General features: G+C 42.5%; 1 protein-coding gene across 2 annotated transcripts in view; it reads left to right on the top strand.

Annotated features, from left to right (window-relative positions):
• The window catches only part of tpst1 (tyrosylprotein sulfotransferase 1), a 42,149-nt gene that overhangs the window by 10,543 nt on the left and 7,730 nt on the right, over positions 1–23,876 (top strand). For both annotated transcript variants that reach the window (XM_026191645.1, XM_026191646.1), the window contains exons 2-3: positions 5,280–6,311; positions 16,246–16,444. In XM_026191645.1, the coding sequence (XP_026047430.1) occupies positions 5,455–6,311; positions 16,246–16,444 (1,056 nt within the window). In that variant the 5' untranslated portion in view covers positions 5,280–5,454. The remainder of the gene's footprint in view (positions 1–5,279; positions 6,312–16,245; positions 16,445–23,876) is intronic.

The raw sequence follows: 23,876 nt of genomic DNA, 5'->3' as shown, positions 1-23,876 counted from the left end.
CTAGGGCTGCCACAAACGATTATTTTGATAGTCGACTAGTCACCGATTATTTTTGCGATTAGTCGACTAATCAGATCATCATCCACTGGACGTAAAACTACAGCTTATATAACTATCATTAGCTTACAGCTTTAAGCTTTTAAGGTGCTAACTAAAAATAAAGACAAGATGATAGTTTATTCAATTTTAATGAAATTTGCAGATTGTTTCGGTAAAGTTTAATAAACTCCTTGCTATCTAAAATATAACAGGACACCGGGGTATATTCTCCAGCATCTCACACTTCTGATAATCAGCTGTCTGCTTGACGTTTATTCAGCTGTGTAAAAACTATAACTTTAATCTCAGCCAAACCGATTTACTCAGGAACAAATAAAATACTAAAGAAAGGAAAAAAAAAAAAAAAAAAAAAAAAGGCCAAACAACAACATTTTTAATTTATCTAAGTGACTCATATATATTTAACCTGAGTCGCGAAAGACGGCGGTGGGTTTGAAAACAATTTTCCGGGAGTCCGGTGTTCTCACGGCGCTAGTGACCTAGCCCCCGGCTAGCTATCGAGCTAGTGGGTAACAGACGTCTCCGAAAACTGAGCCGATATTTGAGGTTTACACAGCTACATTCTCGCCTGAAAATATGTTAAACGTTTATTTTGTGACCCAGAAAGAATAATAAGAGTAATATTAAAACTAACTAGCTACCGCCATTGTTGGAAACTAAGCTGGGCCGCGCTATGAATTCTGGGACACGGCTACTTCTTCTTCTTCGGGGTTTAACGGCAGCTGGAATCCTTGTACATGCAGTGCTGCCATCTTCTGTTTCAGTCCGTTATTACACTCTTAAATCCTGCTACTTATTCCTGCGTCTTTTGCGATCTTACAAAGCTTCAAACGACACGTCGACTATTAAATCAGTCGTCGACGATTTTGATAGTCGACGTAATCGTGACTAGTCGACAAATCGTGGCAGCCCTAAAACGGACCAAACTTCAGTCAGGAGAACAACTGAGATAATCCATCCACAATACGAGGTTAGTCATTAATATACTGCAACAACATGGGAATAGAGCAGCTGTGATAGAATTCAACATTAATGAATCAATGGTACAGAAGTGGAGGAAGCAAGAAGAATGAGTTTAATAAAATTTGATTTATCTGACTGCTTTGTTTCGCTTAATGTGCCTTATAATCCCGTGCACCTTATGAGCCGAAAAATGCGTACTGCACACTGCAGTTTAATGTTGCAAAGCACCTCTTTTTAACTTCAGTGTTATGCTCAGGATATGTCAGCCCATTTCTACTGGAAATGCCTTTTGGTTAAACTTTCAGCAAGGAATTTGCATTTGCACTGTTACATTTTTATAAAGCTTTAATGTACATAAAAACCAGCTTCTTGTTTAAGTGAAAATAAATGGAAGGTTGTCTTTTTGCGCTAGTAATGTTGTGGAGTTGTATTTTGTCTCACATCAATTATATCGTCGGTTATATCGTTATCGCAAATTTTCAAATATATATCGTGATAAATATTTTTGGCCATATCGCCCTGCTCTACTGCAGTGTCTCCAGTCTCGGATGAACTGCACCGTTAAGCTCATACAGGGATGCGTTTGCTCGGGTCGTTCGCATATCTGCTGTTGCAGCGTAACTTTGGCCCGACGCTCGTAACATAAGTGAGACTGGCTGGGTGGGCATCGTATACCCGGAGTTGGGGTTTTGACCATTGCACAAAATTGTCTCCGAGTCTGTACGCATGCTGTGGGGAAAACCCTGTTCTAACGTTTGACTCTGTGGTTTATTTTGAGCTTTCTTTTACTTGACGTTCTTAAACTCATTTGCAACTTAAAACAGATCTGCAAGACAAACGAATTTAAGAGCAGCGCGTGAATAAAAGGTTTGACGACATTAAGCCCACAAAGCCCGGCAGAGCCGGTACCAGGACCGTGACCTCGGGTAAAGTGAAAGAAAACATGTTTCTAGTGTCCAAATCAGCAGCACTGTTCCTGTAATCAACATTTAAAGCTTTACTGGGAAACCGCAACCGCGGTCCTTCATCAAAGCACCAACAAACTTTGACATGAAGGAAAGCGAACTTTGTACCTGCTCCATCCACCACTGTTTGCTTTACATAGATAAAAATCTGCAGGAAGTCTCCAGAAGTTGTGTTAAAATATGCAGATTAACTGTTAACTTACCAGGGGTGGGTCTAAAGGGGGGCATGGCATGCACTAAACCATATTTATTTTGAAGTTTTCATAATATTTTTCAGACTGAAAGGGAAATAATATCAAACATTGTTAATTAAATAGTGTTAAAAATCTAAAAATTAAACTGATGAGAGGGATTTTAGGTTAGGCGGTGAATTCTTGTTGATATTAATGAACGTCTGCTCCATCATAATGTCTTGTTTTCAGCAGCACAAACTTTGCATCAAAGCACAGGGAAAACTTCAGTATGCTGCTATGCTCACATGCTCCTTTATAGGCTTACAGGCAGAAACTCACTCATTGACCTGCACACTTAAACACACAGCCAAACGCGCACAATGACTCATAAAGCTTTCCAACAAGACAGAGTAAACATGCTTTTTTTTTTAAGGCCTCAGTTTAGATTTCATATTTATTTTACAGTTAATTTTGAAGGGGGCGTATTTTTTTCTATTCTGAATATTTATCATTGCTCATTAATAAGACAAAAGTATTTCTTATCAGATTAATCGATGGAATAATTGATAGATTAATCGATAGCTTCAGCACTAATTTCATAACCAAACCGCGTCCATGCTTCTCAGCTAACCCCACGTTTAGAAAAACGCTCCTCAATTTCCTTTGGCTGGTTCTTCTGTGTTGCCATGGTGACTATTTGAAACCGTCATGTAAAGCAATTAAAAAATATTGCAGTAAACGGTGTATTTTGCAACGGCACAAAATAAACGGGGAAACGAGAGATGTTTTAATACCGTCATCCACAACGTCATCACATCCCAGTCTGCAGTTGGCTTTGGGAGAAATGAAACCACTAATCAATTAGAGAAAGAAGATGATGATGATGATGTTGTGTCTGGTGTTCCAGACGATGATGCATCCAAATGGCGCTGATGATGATGCAAATGTGGAGATGGCTGCATTGGGTTCTGCCTGTCCCGTGCTGGTGTCGCAGTCCCCGCTGTTCCACTGCTGTGGACTGATGCTGTCATAGGCAGCTAACCATCGTGCTCATATGAGGTGGAATCTATGTAAACAGACTAAATAGTTAATACAGGTATGAGGCTAGGTGCTAAAGAGCATTGATCAAAAAATTTAATGGCAACCTGAATCTTCTTTGGCGTTAGACAAAACTGGAGCAGCCACAGGATGTTTCGGTGAACGTAATATGAATACATAGATAAAAATCTCTGATGCAGAGTTTTTGCTTCAGTTAAGGTTTTATTGCACTAGGAGACAAAGGCATTCAGTATTGTATCTCCTGGATGAGGTGTGTGTTCATCTGTATGTGCGCAGATGCACACAAAGATAGTGGTAGTTTATGGGTGAGTGTGTGTCTGTGTGCCTTTAAAAGAGCATGTGATGACGGCAATGAAGAGAGAGACCAGTCAGTATTCTCCGAGCGCAGATCTGAGGTTTGGCCTGTGCTTTGTTGCAACATTTCGTTTCATGTTCTGATTGTGTAGATATTAATAATTAGTGTTAATAATAATTCAGTGCCCAGCCTAACAGCCTCTGGTCAGTGGCTTACTGGCACGTGTGCTTTTATTGGCCCACAAAAAAGAATGAGCTTTTTATATGCATGTTATTTGTTACTGCAGTTTAATATATTTTATATTCGTCTAAATCTACAAAATAATCTACTAAAGCCTTGAATTAAGACTCCATGCCCCCATTTAGATTCACCCACTGCTTATCGCAGGTGACACTGGCATATAAAGTAAAATAGCTGCTGTCAGCCTTCAGCAAGCTGCCTGGTCGGACTAAGTTAGCAGTTCAGCTGTGTACGTATGCTTTCATTGGAACAGCTGTGCTATGGATTTACTGCTGTGTAAAACAAATGGCAGAAAGTTCACATGAGTTTGCACATGATGATTCATGAAGGACCTGCATGAGCTTTTTCCCAGGAGTAAAGGTTTTGATGGTGATTACAGTATAAGTGTGGGTGTTTTGGACGTTTCACATTCAATGCTAAACTATGATAGCATCATCTTCACTGCTGCTGTTGTGTTATCAGTGTCTTTGTGGAGAAAGCTGTGGGCCGCGTGAGTTTATGGTTGCCGTAGTTTTATTCACATGCATGCTCCTCAATCTGTTTCTGCTGTAACACTCACGGTTACATGGATTAAACAAAACGTCAGTTAATTGATGAATCATTGCTGCTCTGCAATGCACCAACCGCACATGTGCACCTAGCAATGAACCTCAAGCAGACTTCAAAGAACCATAACAGGAATGACTACTCAGTGCTGTCTCTCCCTGTGTCAGCAGCAGAGTGTAGCTGAGGCCTAAGTGCTCAAAGCTCCTGTACAGGTTTGACGTTGATGTTTCCAGACAAAAGGTTCCCGAGGCCAAAAGTCCAGATACCTTGGATGCAAATGGCTTTAAAGACAGAAGATCATTTTATTTAGACAGTCTACTGGTATTGTTAACAAGACTGAATATGTGGTTTGAAAGTGAGGATTCACTTTGCCCCTGCCTGCTGTGGATTGCCTGAACCCTAACATCTTCCTCTTCCAGTACGGCCGACTGTGGCTGTTCTGCCAGCACAGAGAAAACGCTCCAGCAAATATGCTGTATTCAGCCTGCAGCTTTCACTTGTCAAAAACTGCCAGCCTGCCCACTGCAGTATGTATGAGCAGGATGTGTGTATTCACTGAATGCATGCACACATTGTCCTTTCTGCAGAATTAGCATGAGTGGCTGCCCATATCATAATTAGAGGTTGACAGATAAATGTCGCAGATGAAATATGTGCCGCCAGAAATTCAAAGCTGGGATGCAGCTTGGACACATTTGTTGTTGTGTATTCTTAGTCTGTTATTAGCAACTCGTTATTTCTTTCAACAAACTTTGACTTGCAACACTTTAAGGTCCACTAGAGTGTTGCAAAAAACAGGCAGAGCTCGTTTAGTTTGCTTCACCCTGCTGGTCGGCAGGACATCGACCCCAAATTTGTAAATACGATAACTCGAGAACGAGGCGAATCTGGACACAAATGATTCTTTTCAGTTCTGTCGTATCAGTGTTTCCTGTGGTGCGACCAGATCTCAATGTGTCTCTTCTCTCCACCATGCAGGGCTCATGGAGCTGGAGACCAGACACCTGCTGTGCACCAGGGAGCTCGATCCATGCCCGGTTCCCAGTAAACAAACATAAAGGGTGGGAACCTTACTGGCCCTCTACTTCCTTTACCCCCATACCCAAAAATCGCCCCTGTGGTTATCTTGTCCTCTCCCTTCTGTGGCCCCAGCATGATTGGCAAGCTGAAACAGAACTTGCTGGTGGCCTGTCTGGTCATCAGCTCAGTCACAGTTTTCTACTTAGGCCGCCATGCAATGGAGTGTCACCATCGCATCGAGGAGTACAGCCAGCCAGGAGGAATCCTGCCTTTGTCTGGGCTGGGAGGCAGCATGCGGACCACCTTACGGACAGGCCAGAACCTCAGCATGCCGTTCATTTACAGCAAAGACATGCCGCTCATTTTCATCGGTGGCGTACCCCGTAGCGGGACCACACTAATGCGAGCTATGCTGGACGCCCACCCCGAGGTCCGCTGTGGTGAGGAAACTCGCGTCATCCCACGCATCCTGGCCATGAAACAGATGTGGAGCCGCTCGGGTCGGGAGAAGATGCGCCTGGACGAGGCTGGCGTGACTGACGAGGTGCTGGACGCCGCCATGCAGGCCTTCCTGCTGGAAATAATCGTCAAGCACGGTGAGCCCGCCAACTTTCTGTGCAACAAGGACCCATTTGCACTGAAATCTCTTTCCTACCTGGCCAAAATATTTCCCCGTGCCAAGTTTGTGCTCATGATTAGAGACGGTCGGGCTTCGGTCCATTCCATGATCTCGCGAAAGGTGACCATTGCTGGGTTTGACTTGGGGAGCTACAGGGACTGCCTGACCAAGTGGAACCGGGCCATAGAGACGATGTACACTCAGTGCCTGGACGCTGAAGACAAATGCCTGCCTGTGCACTATGAACAATTGGTGCTGCATCCTGAAAAATGGATGAGGACACTGCTGAAGTTCCTTGATATTCCCTGGAATGATGCCGTTCTCCACCACGAGGAGCTCATAGGGAAAGCTGGAGGAGTGTCCCTCTCCAAGTAAGTAATGCTGATGGCATTCCTACAATTTTCCTTTCCCAGCCCTGTGTTCTGTGCTTTTACTTTGAAAGGAAACATCTGGTCTGGATAATGTCAATCTAACGTTGTTTTTCTTTTGTTGTTTTGTAAAAATTCTTAAACTATAGACTTTTGGGAGAAAAGCTGTGAATGTTTCATGGCAAATGTGATCAGTTGTAGCTCAACTTTGGCTACAGTTACAGTAACTAAACTAAAATGTCGGAGTGACACATCATTGGCTGATGTGTCTTTGATCCCTTTTGTTTGTGTCTGCAGGCGACCGTTTTGTTAACATGCAGGGTAAGCTCTTTCATTACAGCACAGCTCTATACGACGCCTTTTCGGGAAAATCTCCTCTTCGTGCAGTTTGCTCAAACTCAAACGCCTCCTTTCTTCACTTGTGTGTCTGTTGTGTTAGGACTGAGTGCACTAATGAGTAAAATGGGTGTCTGTGTGTCTTATGCTGAAGACGCATTTTGGGGTAGCTGAGCTGCTTCCAGTGCTCTGTAGCTGTTACTAGCACAGCGCACGCTGAATCATCATCCATCTGTGTTATGTTATGATTCATTTCCAGCTCGCTGCTCTGAGGATCGTTGACGTTTTGGACATTTAACCCCGTTGGAATGTAGTTTATCAAAGCCGTTTCCCCTTTTATCCATGTATGTAGCTACAGTTTCTACACAACCTTCTTTCTACAGCTGCATTGCTGAAGCTCTGAAGCTAAATGTTTGGTGATGCAAGAAGCTGTAAATCGTGTCTGGCCCACAAGCTCCACTTGGTGAGCCAGGCTTGTCGTATATCACATTCCCACTGCAATAGAAATGCGCTTGGGAGCGCCCATGTCGACTTGGCTTTCAACTACTTAGCCTTGAGGGAGAGAATGTATGGATTGACTATTAACCTTAAGGTAAAAGGACTTGTTGGTGAGCAATGTGTGAAGTGAAACGTCATGTTCTATATAATCTGAGTTCTTGATGGTGTTAAAAACAGGGCCTTGAAACGTATCCTCCCTGTTCCACTGTTATATTTCACTACAGATGAAACATCCTGCAGCTGCACACAGTGAGACTCATCATTAGTGACTTGAAACATATGAGACGATGTCTGCATTGCTGCACTGTGAGCACGTTTGCCTAATGGCCCTGCCTGGTGTCAGAGTTGTTTTGAATACTCTGCTATGGGAGGCTGGCCTCTGGAAGTTTTTGAGGAAACTTTTCTCTGTCTGCTTCATATTACCCCCAACCCCCTTTGCTACCACGGTCTTCCTGCCACATGGTAGAAAACACTCCCTATTCTCCAGGAGATATTTAGGCCGCATTTTGTTATTATCCCTCTATGAGAACACTTCCAAGTTTCTGTTTTAAAATGCTTTGCGTCTATTGAGCAGTAACTGCCCATCTTTACTGTAATCTTCTGTGAAGACATCCAACTTCCTCTGTCGTAAGATGCGAGGGCCGAGTTCTTTCCTGCCAAATGGAAATTGGTAACCGGCCGTCTTCTTTCTTTTAGGTTTTACATTTACAATAAACAATATTAGTTTTAAGGAACGGTGAACATGTAGGCGAGAGGTCAGTAAAGTTCAGTTATGCCCAGTTTTGAATTGGATAGGATCAGGTGGGTCAGGCCTGCAGCTCATTTCCATTTGTGGACAAAACGCTGACTGCATTCAAAATAATTCATATTCTAAATACACATAATACATCTAATATTTTCCGTGTATACAGTTATTTCACACTGAAAGTTCTTTCCGTTGGAGGGCAGTTTTTCCTCTGCCCTCAACCAGTGCTTTTAGAGCACTGAGATTCTTTATCCAGATCTGAGATGTACTGACACACGTGTTTAAACCAAGTCTGTGTCTGAAGGGCTGCTGTGGCACAGTGGGCTGATCAGGTCACCCACTGATTGGGAGGTGTGTGTGTGTGTGTGTGTGTGTGTGTGTGTGTGTGTGTGTGTGTGTGTGTGTGTGTGTGTCATAAAATAAAGCGTTGTATGTATGTGCATCTGAATGGATAAATTGATTATTACTCAATGAGGTTAGAGCTCTATATAAACACCTTCACCATTTACTTTACCAAGGAGTCCACACTACATAAGCAGGAGACTGACCTGGGGCCAGTGAGTGGGTGTGAAGCTCTGTGTGCTTTTAAGTGCTTTGGTCAGTAAGGCTGTAAAAATGCTGTGTTAGTAAAGTTCAAATGAAGCCAGGAAGCAAAGCTGGAAGAACAAAAATGCCTACTATAATTTTTTTTGTCAGTGTCACTGCCCTGTCATTAAGATGAAGGGAGATCCACGTAACTAGGTTTATGTTCCATTATATTAATGTGGTGTTTAAATATATCCACATTTCTCCTGCAGCTGCTCTATTTTTGCAAAAACGTGCAAGTGTCTTGTTAAAGTTATCCCGTCTATCTCAAATTGAAAAGACACTAATAGATGTATTAAAGCCCTGAAGACTAATTTGTAACTTTTTAAAAAGATTGATACAGTTAAACGTCTGGATTTAGGTTTCATCTTACATTACAAACAGAATAAACCATGATGGCTTCGTGCTTTAAACCAAGCAGTGAAACTAATGTCAGGTGCTTTCATGCGTGCTGTGACGCAGGCTTGGATACAACAGAGACTCCCGAGTGTCCTTCAGCCCTACTGGTACAACTCTGATGACTAAATGACAAAGGCAGAGGTCCTCAGAAAGGCCAAAGTACCTGTGTCTCTCAACGACTTTCAGTTGTGTCCAGACGGTGGAAAAATTCTCCTCAGTGGTTACATCTGAGTTAAACAAGCACCGAGTGCTTAAGCCTGTTTATTATACAGGTACAGGAAGCTACAAAACCTGAATAGAAAGAAAAAAGAGGCCAGAACAGATCAAATGTCTGCACCAGGTAAGGGTGTGGTAAGACCTCTTTGGGGTTTGCTGATCTGCAGCCATTTAGAGCGCACATCAGCCCCTCACAAATTGATTCAGCATCAAACATTAATGAATGGGGACAGGAATCAGAACCCTGGTGATAATGTGGAGACACTGCTTTGTCCTTTTCTTTGGAACAAACAGAATCAGGGACAAAGTCCAAGACGTAGCGGGAATCTACAGAGTTTACATCACTTTACAAGATGATAGATTTAATCAAATTATACTGTTTCTGTTGGTGTCTGTTACCTGCTAAATTTGTTTTTATCTATCATCCAAACACGAGATTTCAGTTACAATGCTGTCTGTCCAGTGAGTAATGATCACGGTGCAGAAAATCATGTCAGTGAAAGAAATCAAAGCAAATGTGAAAATGCCTCATTTACAGTTGCTGCTGATTCGTTCTTCCCGTCATTGAACAGAACAGACGGAGAGAGCAAGACTGCTACATTTTAACTTTTTGTCAGCTACTTTTCAGAGAAAGTGTTACCAAATAGGTTATGATGAGTCACTAAATATAGTGACAAACTTGCTAATTTGGTAATCAAGGGGTGAACTGATTATGAAGTGTGATGATCAGCAGGGTTGGCTAATGAACTCAGTGCTTTTTAGAGTACAACCGAGTTAGATGAATGCTTCCAAGCACTGTCTCACACTTGGCACTGAGGTCTAGCTTTTCCTGCTAGACCTCCGTGCAGCGTTCTTTACTGGTGACCATAATATTCTATTAGAGCGAATAAAGCATGCTGTAGGTATGTAGTTCCTAGAGTATTTAAAAGTAGAATGGGAGGCAGAGCCTTCAGTTTTCAGGCCCCTCTTCTGTGGAACCAGCTTCCAGTTTGGATTCAGGAGACAGACACTATCTCTACTTTCAAGATTAGGCTTCAAACTTTCCTTTTTGCTAAAGCATATAGTTAGGGCTGGACCAGGTGACCCTGAATCCTCCCTTAGTTATGCTGCAGTAGGCTGCCGGGGGATTCCCATGATGCTCTGGGTGTTTCTTCTTCACTCACTATGTGTTAACAGACCTCTCTGCACTGAATCATACTTGTTATTAAGCTCTGGCTCTCTTCCACAGCATGTCCTTGATCCCATCTTCCTTCTCTCACCCCAGATGGCCCCGCCCCTCCCTGAGCCTGGTTCTGCCGGAGGTTTCTTCCTGTTCAAAGGGAGTTTTTCCTTTCCACTGTCGCCAAAGTGCTGCTCATAGGGGGTCATAGGGTTTTGTTGATTGTTGGGTTTTTCTGTGGGCGCTGTATAAATAAAATTGAATTGAAAGAGTGAAGCTGGTTTTATGATGGGCAGAGCTAGCATGTTCAGGGCCTGCCAGTCTGCCTGCGGTGAGCTCTGTTGTCAGATGGAGGCAGTGTATAAAATCTGTTTGTGTGAGCCAGCTGCAGAGGAGAGCAAAGTTCTTGCATACAAAGAGTTGAAGTGAAACGGTCTTTGCTCTCATGCTTTATTTTCTGATCTTTGAAGTTTTTTTTTTTTTGCGGTTCTCCTGTTCCTCGTAAACTCTATCGCTCCCTGCTCTATTTCTGACCACTTGTCAACCATTTAACATCGGGCAGTAGCATACATCATCCACTTCCTGCGGCAGCGTGTCTTGTGTGGGTGAAGAGCCCCCCTCTGTGTGACGAAGTGTACACAAAAGGACACATTTGTGGGGACTATAAATCAAGTAATGTCAATCCTGCCATGTGTTAAAATCAAACAACCACACAGGACTAGCCAAAAACAACCTCGGGTCGTGTTTAACTAGGTAACCATGAGCACCCCCCCCCCCCCCCCCCCAAAAAAAAAAAACCCAATGAAACAGAACACTCAGCGGTGTGATGAGGTGATTCCACTGTGATGTAAACTGCCCAACCCTAACGTGCATCCATGAGTAGTTTTTGTTGAGTACACAGTGTACATGTCTGCTGTAAGAGGCTTTGATCCACAGTCGTACCGCTCCCATAAATGGGTTCTGATACGATTTGATGGAAGATGCGGCCAGCCACAAGTAGCCTTCGGGGCAGCACAACTGCCTTTTACCATCACAAACATTTTGGCCCTCCTATCAAGTACTTTGCCCAGAGTGCATTAAAGTCAACCCCCATGACACCTGGCAGCTAAAGGCTCTTTCCCACTCCAACCACCAACAATCCCATCCTCCACCACCCTACAGCATTTGGTCTCTATCTACACAAAAATCTCAATCAGTGGGCAGCCAGGCCCCAGACTGGGACCTTGCCTTAGCATTAACATCAATTACCTAGCGTTGATTTAGTGGAGGCCCTGCCTAGCTAAGAGACCCGCTCCATTACTTATCCCAGAGCACTGAACTGTCTGATCCATCCTCCCCAACTCTCCAACCTATTTGTGATCGAGATGTCTCTATCCGATTCTCTTATTGGCTTTTGGTGATACAGAACACCACCTTGGGTAAAGAGGGCCCAGCACTGAATAATTGACAAGCTGAAGGCCATTAAGAGCATTACAGGATGAAGGGGAGTGGTCATGTGATGGCCAGAAAAGGGTTTTGTCACATCTCATTTAAAGCTGAGAAGAGACATGCGCATGCATCATTTGTTCATTAGTAAGAGTGCAAATGATTGAATTGTTGTCAATCTTCAGTTATACAGACGGGATATTTAAAACTGAACTGTCTGCCTCATTTATTGTGCCAGTGTCCTACTTATGTGCTCCTTTTGGGGGAAAGTAAATTCTCAAGTTGCATAAAAAGTGCTAATTAATTGTAAATTGTGATAAGGAACATTTTCCAAAATAAAACAAGCATCTAAGTGAAAGCTTAGTTATTAACTGCATAAAATACTGGACATGAAAAAACCTCGCTGCATTAAATTACATTATTGTCTGTTGCTAGTAATAGTTTTCACTGGGGTTATGTAATGGGGATTAAAAAATATCTTCATTACAATGTTTAGCTTTCAGCTTAGAGCAGCGGTCCCCAATCCCCGGGCCTCGGACCGGTACCGGTCCGTGGCGCAAGAAAGGTTGGGGACCGCTGGCTTAGAGCAAGAACTAAAGTCAGAGTGCATCATTGTCATCCTTACAGCAGGGAAACACAGAAAAGAAGAAGTTGGGCTAGCTAACAGCACCTTAACCTTCAGAAGTAAAAGCCAATGGACTGCTTTCTCAGAAGGATTTTGGGGGGGGGGATTTTTATACGCATATATATACACTTTATAGCCATATAGTGAAGTGACCATACGACCATGCTGTTTTCTTTTACCATATACTTTCCTTCAGTTTATGGGATTTATATGGCAAACTGCACCATATGTGTTTTCATAATGCTTGAGTATTAATGTATGGCTGGTCTATGTAAGTTTGAGGTTTGCAGAACTTCAGCATGACTTCAGAACCGTGAGACACAGATGTACTCCTGTATATACTTGGCGCTTGTATTGGTATGTGTACTATAGAGACCTTTGGCTCTCTTGTCAATAAGGTTAGCTCCATCTAACCTGATGGTGAAGCTCAGCAGCCTTCCCTCTTTATCAGTTTATGTTCCACATCAACACTTAGCCGCCCCTTGGGTCTTGATGGAGTTACCTAAAGTGATTCCCTACCCATTTGTTGCAGAGTGGATGTTTGGATCCTAGCCCGTACCGTAGAAACCATCTCCACCGTCCTCCTGAGATGACAAAACCAGCTCAATCTATTAATCATGCAGGAGGCTATGCCTGTACAGTGTAAAGATTCAATTGCAAAGTAAATGGATTAGAGGAAAGTGAATTGCTGTATTGAAGTATAGAGTCTGACAGGAAACATAAGGATTGAGGGGCTGGACCCTGGATGGTAAATAGACATTGTGGTGTGAGCGTTCTCCTTCTGCCTGCTCTTTAGGTATCGCTGTGCTTGACTGGGCATCAAACCAGTTACAATAATCTCATAAAAGAAGCCATTTTTAAATTTTTGTTGCATGAAAAAGTGATGAAGTGTGGTCAAAGCTGAAGTTCTGTTTTATATTTGGTCATCTGAGTGTAATCTAGCTGAGGCAGGAGAGACTGATGTCGGTGTGTTCCTTTTAGAATAAATGGATTGCTGACCCTGTTACAAAACATGTTCAACTAATCAATAAGGAGGCTGCTTTCACTGGTTTCACAGTTTTAGGCCTTTTTAAAAATGCATTTTGTTTTCTTTAGGTCGGTTGGCTGAAAAGTTCTACTGAATACACTTTTGGCAGTTTTATCGGTGAAAACCCAGCCTGAGCTCTACAAAGATGATATCTTTACAATGTAAACACAATGGACAAGTTTAGTTTCACGTAAACTTGTGTAAAATCTCCTTCTTTCTTTTTTTGTTCTTTTTAAAATTAGTTACATCTGCTGAGTTCCAAGATTCTACAGGCAACGGGGAGAAATAGTAAGCAAATTCATAGAGACAGAAACCTAAATGGTATGAGTTTAGCTGATCAACTAATCTGTTACGCAATCAGTTATAGTTATGCCCTTTAGCTTTATACCTCAGCAGATCTGACCATCAGCCTTGTTCTTGACATCTGGCACCAGTACACTTCTTCATCCCTCAGGCATCCACTCACTCCACAATCATTTTAATCAGTCTGGTTAAAAAGTCGACTGAGCCCTCTCCTAAAAATCTCAATACCTCATCTAGACCCAGTGTGCTTCATCTTCTTTGTAGCTACCCTCACTTCCTCCTTACCGATCTTTTGCACTTCATGAGTCATGAACCTCTCTGTCCTCCTTTCTCATTTGCTGCCTTCATAAGCCCCTCATAAACTAAGGAGCTTGGAAAGAAAAGAGTCTAGATTTCTTTAAGTTTCTTGAAGATGTTTCACCTCTCAACCATCTGTCTTCTCTGTCCAAAATGTGAACATTGGGATCATCCAAAGAGAGTCCTTTAGATGCAGATGTACCTCTCTCTTTGCTTTATCCGCGACTCCACGGACTAACTTCTTTCTTTAACTCCATAAATATCCAAGAAGTTTCAACCATCTAGCTGTTATAGAATTTGGAGCTAGCCCCTCTCCTTCATTACTCCATCCTTTTGTGTAATGTACCAGTACCACGGTTAGCAAAACGGCTCCACAGCATGATGCTACCACCACCATGCTTGACAGTCCTTAGATTTGAAATCCTCACCTTGACTCCCCCAATGATCTCTTGTAACTGTGACAGATCAACCTTTGTATAGAAAAGTTTTATAGCCAGATGAGACTATGTATTTGGCCTGTCCAGCTGAAAATGTTAGTTGACCTTTGGAGCAGGGCCTTCTTTCTTGGGTAACATCCACACCATGGCAATGGAAAGCTGTGGCTGGCGAGTGACAGTAGCGTTTCCAGTAATTTTCAGTTCATGGCAGGCTTGAGTCTTGAGGGTTCGTGGGTTGTTCATCCTGATCTATTGCCTCTTATCTAAGGGTGACAGTTTGCCAAGATCTGAAAGACGACCCAAAGTAGTGACATTTTAAAAGTGTCGAAATGTGAATTTAAGGCATTGTTGAACTCAGCACCAAGTAAAGTATTTAAGTCGTGTCTGTGTGTGTATATTGATGTATTTGTAGGGTTGATTGGACAGACAGCAGCTTCCTCCCTTTGCCCCAAAGAGTTGTGACAGATAGATTCAGGCTATCTTAGACGGTCTGTATGTGTACTGTAAACCAAAATAAATTTGAACTCGTTCACCCAGTTCTTCCACCCTGGAAAAAGAGCATTTCATAGAAACGATTAAAAGCGGCTCATATTACCATGACTTTCATGCTCCTGAGTTTGTATAAACCTCTGATCGGGACTGTGCGTGTCATCTGTTAATGTGTGGTCCCATTCTTCATCACTTAAAGACTATTCATCCATTAAAGAAATAAAAGCTAACTGTATGTTATACATGCAACCTGTATATTTTAATGAAAGTTTTTTTTCAGTAACTACTTTGAAATATCCTATCTGTCCTTATACAGAAGGAAAAAAGTCAGAATACTGCTTTTTTACAATCTGATAGCACTGAGATTTATTAATTTGAGCAACTCTAATATCTAAATGTGTTTTCAGCTGATGCCTGTCAAACTGATTCAGGTCTCTGGCTAATGGTACAGTACTCTATACTAATTTTATTCATGTATCGGGATGCCCTTTGATTTGTTGTGTTTGTGATTTAAGAGAGCAGTTATCTACATCTCCATAGAGCTCAGTGTTCATCTCACTGCTCGTCAGTGCTAGTACACTTTGCTCCTTGCAGAAAATAAAAGCTGCAGTCCATCAAGTCCAATCCCCTCACTGGTTGAATATTTAATTTCAGACGATGAATAATTTACCAAGATAATGGTGGATGGAAGAAAAGGCTGAGTGGAGCAATTCATCTTCAACCTAAACAGCAGTTTAATGTTCAGCATCAACAAAACCTAAAATCAGAAAAATCTGCCTGTATGGGTTCATGTTACTTAGAAGAGCTTTGCCGCTACGAAGCACTTAAATTCTGCAGATAATTCAGCATAAAGTCAAAGTATTGAGGCTCTAAAAAAGGTCATAGCCTTTTTTTTGTGATTCCATAGAAATAAGTTATATTATGTGTTTATTGCTGCTTTTTTACTCTTGAGGTTTTCTGTCTGCTACAGAAGTTTTCTAAACAAAGTGAAACGGAGATGTTGGTGTGGAGCAGACATTAAGCCATTAGGGTTGATCCATGTGTCGTTTCCAGTGATGTAGATCAAATGAGATGGATGTCGGCTGAGCGATGAAGTAATGGTGTAAAAAGTTATTCATTCATTGTGTTTAACGGGGACCTGCTGGTGACAGAGGCCAGCAGTTCAGCTTTAATAGCGTTTTATAATCCGGTTACAGCCAATTAGATGCTTCCACTGAACAGAAGCGAGTGATGGACTGGTCTGTTGTGAAACAGGACGAGCCACGATGGCAACCTGTGTAAATAATGCTGTGACCTGTGGTCAGCGTGGTTAAATGTGTGCTAACAGTCACTTTGTTGCAAAACGAGGTTCCAACAACGTGCGTACTTGAAATAACACTTCTTTGTGTCCTGTTAGGGTGGAGAGGTCCACAGACCAGGTCATCAAGCCAGTTAATGTGGAGGCCTTGTCCAAGTGGGTGGGAAAGATCCCAGCTGATGTGGTGAGGGACATGGCCGTCATCGCCCCTATGCTGTCCAGGCTAGGCTATGACCCACATGCCAATCCCCCAAACTATGGCCAACCTGACCCCAAAGTGCTGGACAACACTAGAAGGGTGAGTACTAAGCAGACGTGTTCATGATTTATATTCAGTTGGACTTCCATTAGCATCTTAAAATGTTATTTCTAAGTTTTGTAGAGAAATGTCAGAGTACTTTTAGTGGATAATAATAATAATACTAATAATAGTAATAATGATTGGATTTATATAGCGCTTTTCTAGGCACCCAAAGTGCTTTACAACTCCACTATTCATTCACTCTCACATTCACACACTGGATAAGAAGATGGATGAGAAATGATGTGTTTACTGTTGAGCTTCAGTGACTGGATGAATAACAATTGCCTTTGAGCAACAGTAGTGCTATCAAATCTTTATGCTAAGATAAGCTGAACTAAAAAGGTTCAACTAGCTTCTGGTTATACAGGGTGGGCCATTTATATGGATACACCGTGATAAAATGGGAATGGTTGGTGATACTAAAGTCCTGTTTGTGGCACATTAGTATATGTGAGGGGGCAAACTCCTCAAGATGGGTGGTGACCATGGTGGCCATTTAGAAGTCGGCAACTTTTGTTTTGTCAATAGGAAGAGGGCCATGTGACACATCACACTTATTGGTAATGTCACAAGAAAAACAATGGTGTGCTTGGTTTCAACGTAACTTCTAAATGGCCACCATGGTCACCACCCATCTTGAGGAGTTTGCCCCCTCACATATACTAATGTGCCACAAACAGGACTTTAGTATCAGCAACCATTCCCATTTTATCACGGTGTATCCATATAAATGGCCCACCCTGTAGAATCATATTTAGCATCCAGTCACATCTGTGTCATTGTTCTGATGTTTAGAAACTAAATTCCCTAAAAATGATTACATTCCCCGACAAATGCTTCACCTGACTTATTTTGAGTTTGTCTTTTTCCTTCTTTAAACTCTAAAACCCTGCCTTTGCTGTCCACTAAATGATTTTCATGGTAGGAACAGTGTCTAGAAAGTGTGATCAAACACGATGAGCCTCAGTATTAACAATGTAAATGTGGACACAAACCCAGTATCGTGTCCAAAGACAATACGAAGATACAAGATGAAGTGTATGTTACTACAGCACTCTGTACTGTGCTCACAAGAGATTATGGAATAGCAAATATTTTATATTTTCACTGATTCTGTGATCTTAGTCAAGTTTTAAAAATGAACTGCAATAAAGACATAATGATGTCATCAGAGTTACCTTAGCTTGAGTGTATGGTCTACACCTGGGGTGGGGGAACTCCAGGCCTCGAGGGCCGGTGTCCTGCAGGTTTTAGATGTGTCCTTGATCCAACACAGCTGATTTAAATGTGTTAAGGTTCTCCAGAGGCCTGGTGATAAATTAATCATTGGATTCAGGTGTGCTGACCCAGGGTGAGATCTAAACCCTACAGGACACCGGCCCTTAAGGCCTGGACTTCCCCGCCCCTGGTCTAGACAAGAAATGGCAATCTGCCTTTACCGAGGACAGTTTGCAGCATGCAAAACTCATTTCTTTGGTCAGTTTCAAATGAATAATTTACATATGAAAGTAAAATCCAAAAATTGCATCTATCTATCTATTAGGGGTGCAACGATACTCGTATCGATATTGAACCGTTCGATACAGTGCTTTCGGTTCGGTACGCATATGTATCGAACAATACAAAATTTTTAATTTATTTTATCAACTTTCCTTCTGACGATGCTGTCTGTGTTGAGCGCTCAGTGGATCTGCGCTCGACAGTGCAGCCTAGGCGGAGTAGTCGAACGCAGATCCACTGAGCGCTCAACACAGACAGCATAGTCAGAAGGAAGAGCGCAGGGCAAGCTAGCAAGACAGAACTTAGGCTCGTTGCAACATGGCAAATTGAACCTCCCCCTACCCTCATTCAGATCTGGCGTTTGGAACTATTTTGGTTTTCATGTGACGTATGACCCTGAAGGTAAGCAAGTCATGCACTAAAGTAAAACAGTATGTTGGATGTGCCACGCAATGCTCAATTACATGGGTGGGAGCTAGTGCGTTAGCGCAGTTAGCTTGTTAACGCGTTGACGCCGTCCAGCCCCACCCACGAATAAACTCTCTTTTCCAAAGATGAGTGATTTCTCGATCAGATAGATTTTTTTTTTATTACTTTGTTGTTTCAGCAACATTCAATTTAAAAACTGTACTTTTGAGTTAAAATATATATTTATAATTTTAATAAATGACAAATTAAAAAGGCATGAACATTTTTTTAATATCGAACCGTGACACCAAAGTATCGTTGCACCCCTACTATCTATCTATCTATATATGTATCTACAACGAGATGTGTAGTTGAAGTATTAAAAGGGTATAGGATATAGTTGTATGGTTAAGCTTGACACTTGCTTGGGATTCAAAGTCGGGCGATGTTTTTGATCCATATCAATTTTGAATATTCTGCTTTCACATGTCACTCTAATGCAGTAGAAACAGACATTGCACTTTGGAGTACTTTATGTGTATTATGTAACTATTTTTATTACCATTAAAGCTGCTTCTACTTTACTGCATGAACTACTGCTGCTGTGTACTGTTCCAGTACCACTTTAAGCTTGTGTCCAGAGACACCCTTTTTTATGTCTGTACATGTCTGCTTTCACTGCCTGTAAACAGCCTGACCTGTGGGTAAGAGGAGGGACAGGAACAGAACCACCAAACCAACAGTTCATGGCTGACATCAGATAAACGTGCTGCTGCTTAAGCACTTGCTGTCATAGTCGTATCCTTGCCAGACGTGTAACCCTCAGTAGTTATTTTTGGAGCAGGATATGTTTTATTGAACCCCTTTTCTCAGGCAGTGCTATCAGCTGACGTGCTATCAGCTGACGTGCTATCAGCTGACGTGCTATCAGCCCCACTCTTTGAGTTTTAAACTGCATGTCTGGCGACAGGAATTAATTTTTATTTCAAGGTCTCCCTGTTACTTGGATACCTGTTTTCTCAGTGTGTCAGATTTTCTTTTTTCTAATAAGAGATGCTAGCATCAAGTCGTCATGGAACTAATTTGAGTTATTGTAAGGCATTAGGACCACTGGGAAGACTTGCACTTGGTGCCTGTGGCGTCCGGTACTCAGAGTTTAGGGAGGCTGTGGTTTCCATTAGTGTGAAATTCCATTCTGTGATTGATTGATGGTCCAAGCTGTCTGCTGCTGGTAGACTGGTGTTAGTAGAGTATTGTAATTACTGGTAAGAAGACAAGGTAGACGAGCCGTGCTCCTTGAACTCTTGTTCACAGTTGGATTAGTAGTTTAGTGCTGGAACACGATGAAGAATGCCTCACATGGACGATTAGTGTGTTTTTCCAGGCTTGACCTCTCACCCTATCAGACTGCTGTCCAAACATTTTTGTCTGACTTGTTGCTTCCAAGCTGAAAGCACAGAGCTTTTTCTTCACTGGGTGTTTTTTGTCTGTCCATCTGTGGAGGCTGTCGGCATCCGTGCCACATACTTGTCCATCTCTTCAAACAAACATCAAGGTATTTCCCAAAGTCTTACACCTGGCATTTAAACTATAGAGTTTACCATAAAGTTAAGCTGCTGTGCATCTCATAAGAGTATAAACTTTATACAAGTGTGTGTGATGACTTGGGAAGCCTCTTAAGTAGTAGGTTTAATGTGTCATAAATTGGGAGATCATCTCTCAAGATAACCTGTGGCTAAGTTCGAGCCTAGCATCAGTACCATTTCCAAAGTGTTTCCCTGGTCACATCAAAGCAGAGAGTGAGAATCTGACCTCTCAGTGAGACCTTAGCAGGTAGGCTGATAACTGAGATGCACTCAAAGTGGTGGTTTTGAAAAAGTTGTGTGTCGGGTTTGTGTTTAATGTTTGGATTGCTTTTCCATTTGTTAGAACAGGACTTGAGGGAGAGAAGGCGAAGAATGAATTCATCTTGATGCTATTTTTACTCGTCAGGAGTGTAATGACCTGAATGGAAACATTTTGGAGTATAAGATGTGAGCGGAGAGAGGGCTTTGGCGTGTTTCTTGGGAATAGTCTGTCTGACCACAGAGAGATGGAAACTTTAGAGAAAGATTTGCAAAGCCCGCTTCATGAAGTTTAAAGTGGAAATATTCTATCCAGTCACCGACTTGGTGCAACAGAGTATATAACTGGATCGTCATATTCAGCATATCAATGAATATTAACTGCAGCACACATCACGGATGTGGCTCGCCGATGCTGATGCTTCCATGTTTGCATGCAGCTGCAGTGTTTTTTGTGACGCTCCATTGTAGTGAACAGCTCCTAAAATCGCAACGTTTGCTGCTGTGCTGCACTGCACTCCTGTGTGTTGCCAGTTTGCTGTCAAGGCCTGCATGCTCAGCTCTCCATGCTGTTCCCTCCATGTTGTCACTGTGCCATACATGGTGGTCCTGTTTGCATAATTTGGATGCAGTAAATAATCATGTCAGTGTGGCGGTTCCTCTGAAATAGTTAACATTGCTCACAGTAAACTTGCGTGCCTCGTTGTCAGATATGTTGTGTAAATCTACACATGATCAGCGCGATCCCTCTGGACCGAGCCAGCTGCAGAGGTTATGTTGTTTATTTGTCCTCTGTGTTCCCTCCCTCTTGGCCCACAGTTCTTGTATACAAAGGAGGACCAGCTTTAGACAAACGAACAGACTGTCACAGTGCTCTGCAGTCTGTTTGCCTACAGATTTTACAATACATCAGGGGTAGGCAACTCGAGGCCTCGAGGGCCGGTGTCCTGGAGGTTTTAGATCTCACCCTGGGTCAACACACCTGAATCACATGATTCGGTCATTACCAGGCCTCTGGAGAACTTCAGGACATGTTGAGGAGAACATTTAGCAATTTGAATCAACTGTGTTGGATCAAGAACACATCTAAAACCTGCAGGACACCGGCCCTCGAGGCCTGGAGTTGCCCACCCCTGCATTATAAATATATGATATTGTAGGGTTTCTTACAAGAATCTTATTTGGGAAGGCTACCCAGGTATGCCAGCTGTTCCCAAAGTATACTTGGCAACATATTTCTGAAAACATTGAAGTTGCTAGCTAGTGGGCCCTCTCCCTCCATCATCTGGCAGAGCATTTTCAAGTTCTGTTCTCATTTTTCCTCTCAGCTGCCAGATTGATAGCAATCAGTAGCTTCTGCAGATGGATGTCCTGCAGGGAGTCTGATCCCAACCTGACTATTTTGGAGAGCAGCTGGAGACCATAGCCTCCATGCATTACCACACTAACCCAAACCTGCAGCAGATGAGCATGCCACAAAGAGCGTGCTGGAACTGCAGAGCTGAACAATGGCTCTTGTTGACGTGTGCATATAGATATAGCCACAATGATGATGGACTTTGGTTTAGCAAACTCTTTATTTCGAATCCTTGAGTTTAGGCATCGTCAACAGTACACACATGCTCTCTCCCACTCATGAGGTCCGGTTTGCTGGAGGTGAAGCCCAGCAGACACCAGCTGCAGCTCATTATCAGCGCTCACTGAAAACAGTTTACCCATCACACAGATGTTATGACAGGGAACCTTTAAAGTAGGGATGGGTATTGATAAGATTTTCACGATTCCGATTCCATTTTCGATTCTGTTTAACGATTCGATTCTTTATCGATTCTTTATCGACTCTTTTTAAAAAGGAGAACACTAAGGTCGATTAGCTTAGAACTGTGTTTTATATCTTCTCTTTGAACAAGATAGAAATTTAGGAGTAACATGGCCTTACAAACCCAACAGTGAGATCTTAAGAGATCCGGCCTAGCACATTCGTCTATCCTGCCTGAAAGGAGACGCTACCGGTAGACTGCAGCGACAACTGCCAGCATCTGAGCCAGACTCTGTCTCATCATGGTCACTAAATGCAGCGCAAAGCAGTAGCAGGTTTTGTAATGAGGCAAATCGCACTAACAGAATATGCACTGTTAGTTGATTAGTTACCTTTTGCATATTCGTAGTGTTTCCTCCCTTTCATGCCACTTAGGCGCCATGTTTCCTGCTAAATGACGCTACACAACGTGGTGAAGTCATTCGAGGAGGGAATAGGGGAATCGTTCTCAACAAGAACCAGGTTTCGATTCCCATCCCGAGCCATAAGCAAGTAATTGTGAAAGCAAGTAATCTGGAAAAACTTTGGAATCTGTGCCAATTTGACTATTATCTGAAAAATCTTCGGTCTATCTCAGGATCTTCCTTTCCAGGATTTATCTTGTTGCTTCACCCATTAATGTTGGTGGATGAGAAAAGTGAGGTTGTTTCTCCTCCTCTGCATCAGTGCAACCCTGTTTGTTTTTATCCATTCAGTTATTTGTTCTTCTGGCTTTTATCATTATTGTTATAGCCTTTCTCTTTTAAAATTGATACAAATTCAACTATTCACAGAGACCAAAGTTCACTTTGTCCTGAAGACATCCACCCCCTTAGTCTATTAGTAATCGCCTCCCACCCAAATTTTGTGTTGCATTGCATAAGACATCTGGCAACCAGCCCTCAGCTAACTCACTGGATGATGAAGCTACATGTGGAAATGCTCTGTCTTCAATCTTCACCCAACCCCATCCAAATATTTACCCTCAGTTTCTTCTCCTCACCCCCATTTCACCACAGAGCATGCAGCTCGGATCGAACTGCACAAAGCAGAGAAATGGTTTGGAAGGAGTGGCTGAGCTGAATGTTTGCATTGTGCAGACACGGAGGACGATGCAAAGGATTAAGGAAGCCTGACCTGTTAGGATCAGCCTTATCTCACTCGTGCTTTGTTGCTGTTACTGTGAGTGAGGACCCCTGTGGATTATAGGTATTTCTTGTAAGCAGGAGTGACTCTGTGGTTGATGTTTATCTCCCCCAAGCCTTTGTTTTTATTCAACCTTGGAAATATCAGGAACTTCTCGTGCAGCGTTTTATTCATTTTAGTTTCCATCACTTTATATGTATTGAGAACCAAACTAAAGACTTGAGAATGAATGACAGAGTTATTGAATGGCTTAATGAATAAGTCATCCGTCCATCTTTCATCCATCTGTTTTCTTCTGCTTATCTGGGCCCAGGTCACAGGGGCAGTAGCCTCAGCAGAGACCGGGGCCTCCCTCCCCCCTCGAAAGATAAAATCTCTCTAGTGTAGCCTGGATGTGCTCTAGCCCAACCCCCAGCAGGCCCAGTACTTCATTTCTTCTTTTCTGAGGTGATAGCAGAGCTGTGTTTTAGTTTCCCTCAGCCAGAACACGGTGTATCGTCTTTAGATGGAAGCTAGTGAGCTAATGCCGTTATACTAGTCCTGTTTTTGTTAAACCTGGTTGTTGCGCCTGGTGAAGCAGTCACACTCATCATTTTATTAAAGATGAAAGATTTTAGACAGTTTGTAACTCTCAGTGATGCCGCTGCGTTTGAGTTTGCTGTTTTAGCTTGTACTGTCAGTTGGGGCAGTATTGAAAACGACACGTAACAGCTGATGATGCAGACTGCTG

Source organism: Astatotilapia calliptera, chromosome 14 (assembly GCF_900246225.1).
Source record: "Astatotilapia calliptera chromosome 14, fAstCal1.2, whole genome shotgun sequence".
Classification (NCBI taxonomy): domain Eukaryota; kingdom Metazoa; phylum Chordata; class Actinopteri; order Cichliformes; family Cichlidae; genus Astatotilapia; species Astatotilapia calliptera.
The sequence above is the reverse complement of the archived record's forward strand: the minus strand, read 5'-3'. Positions and strand labels throughout refer to the sequence as shown.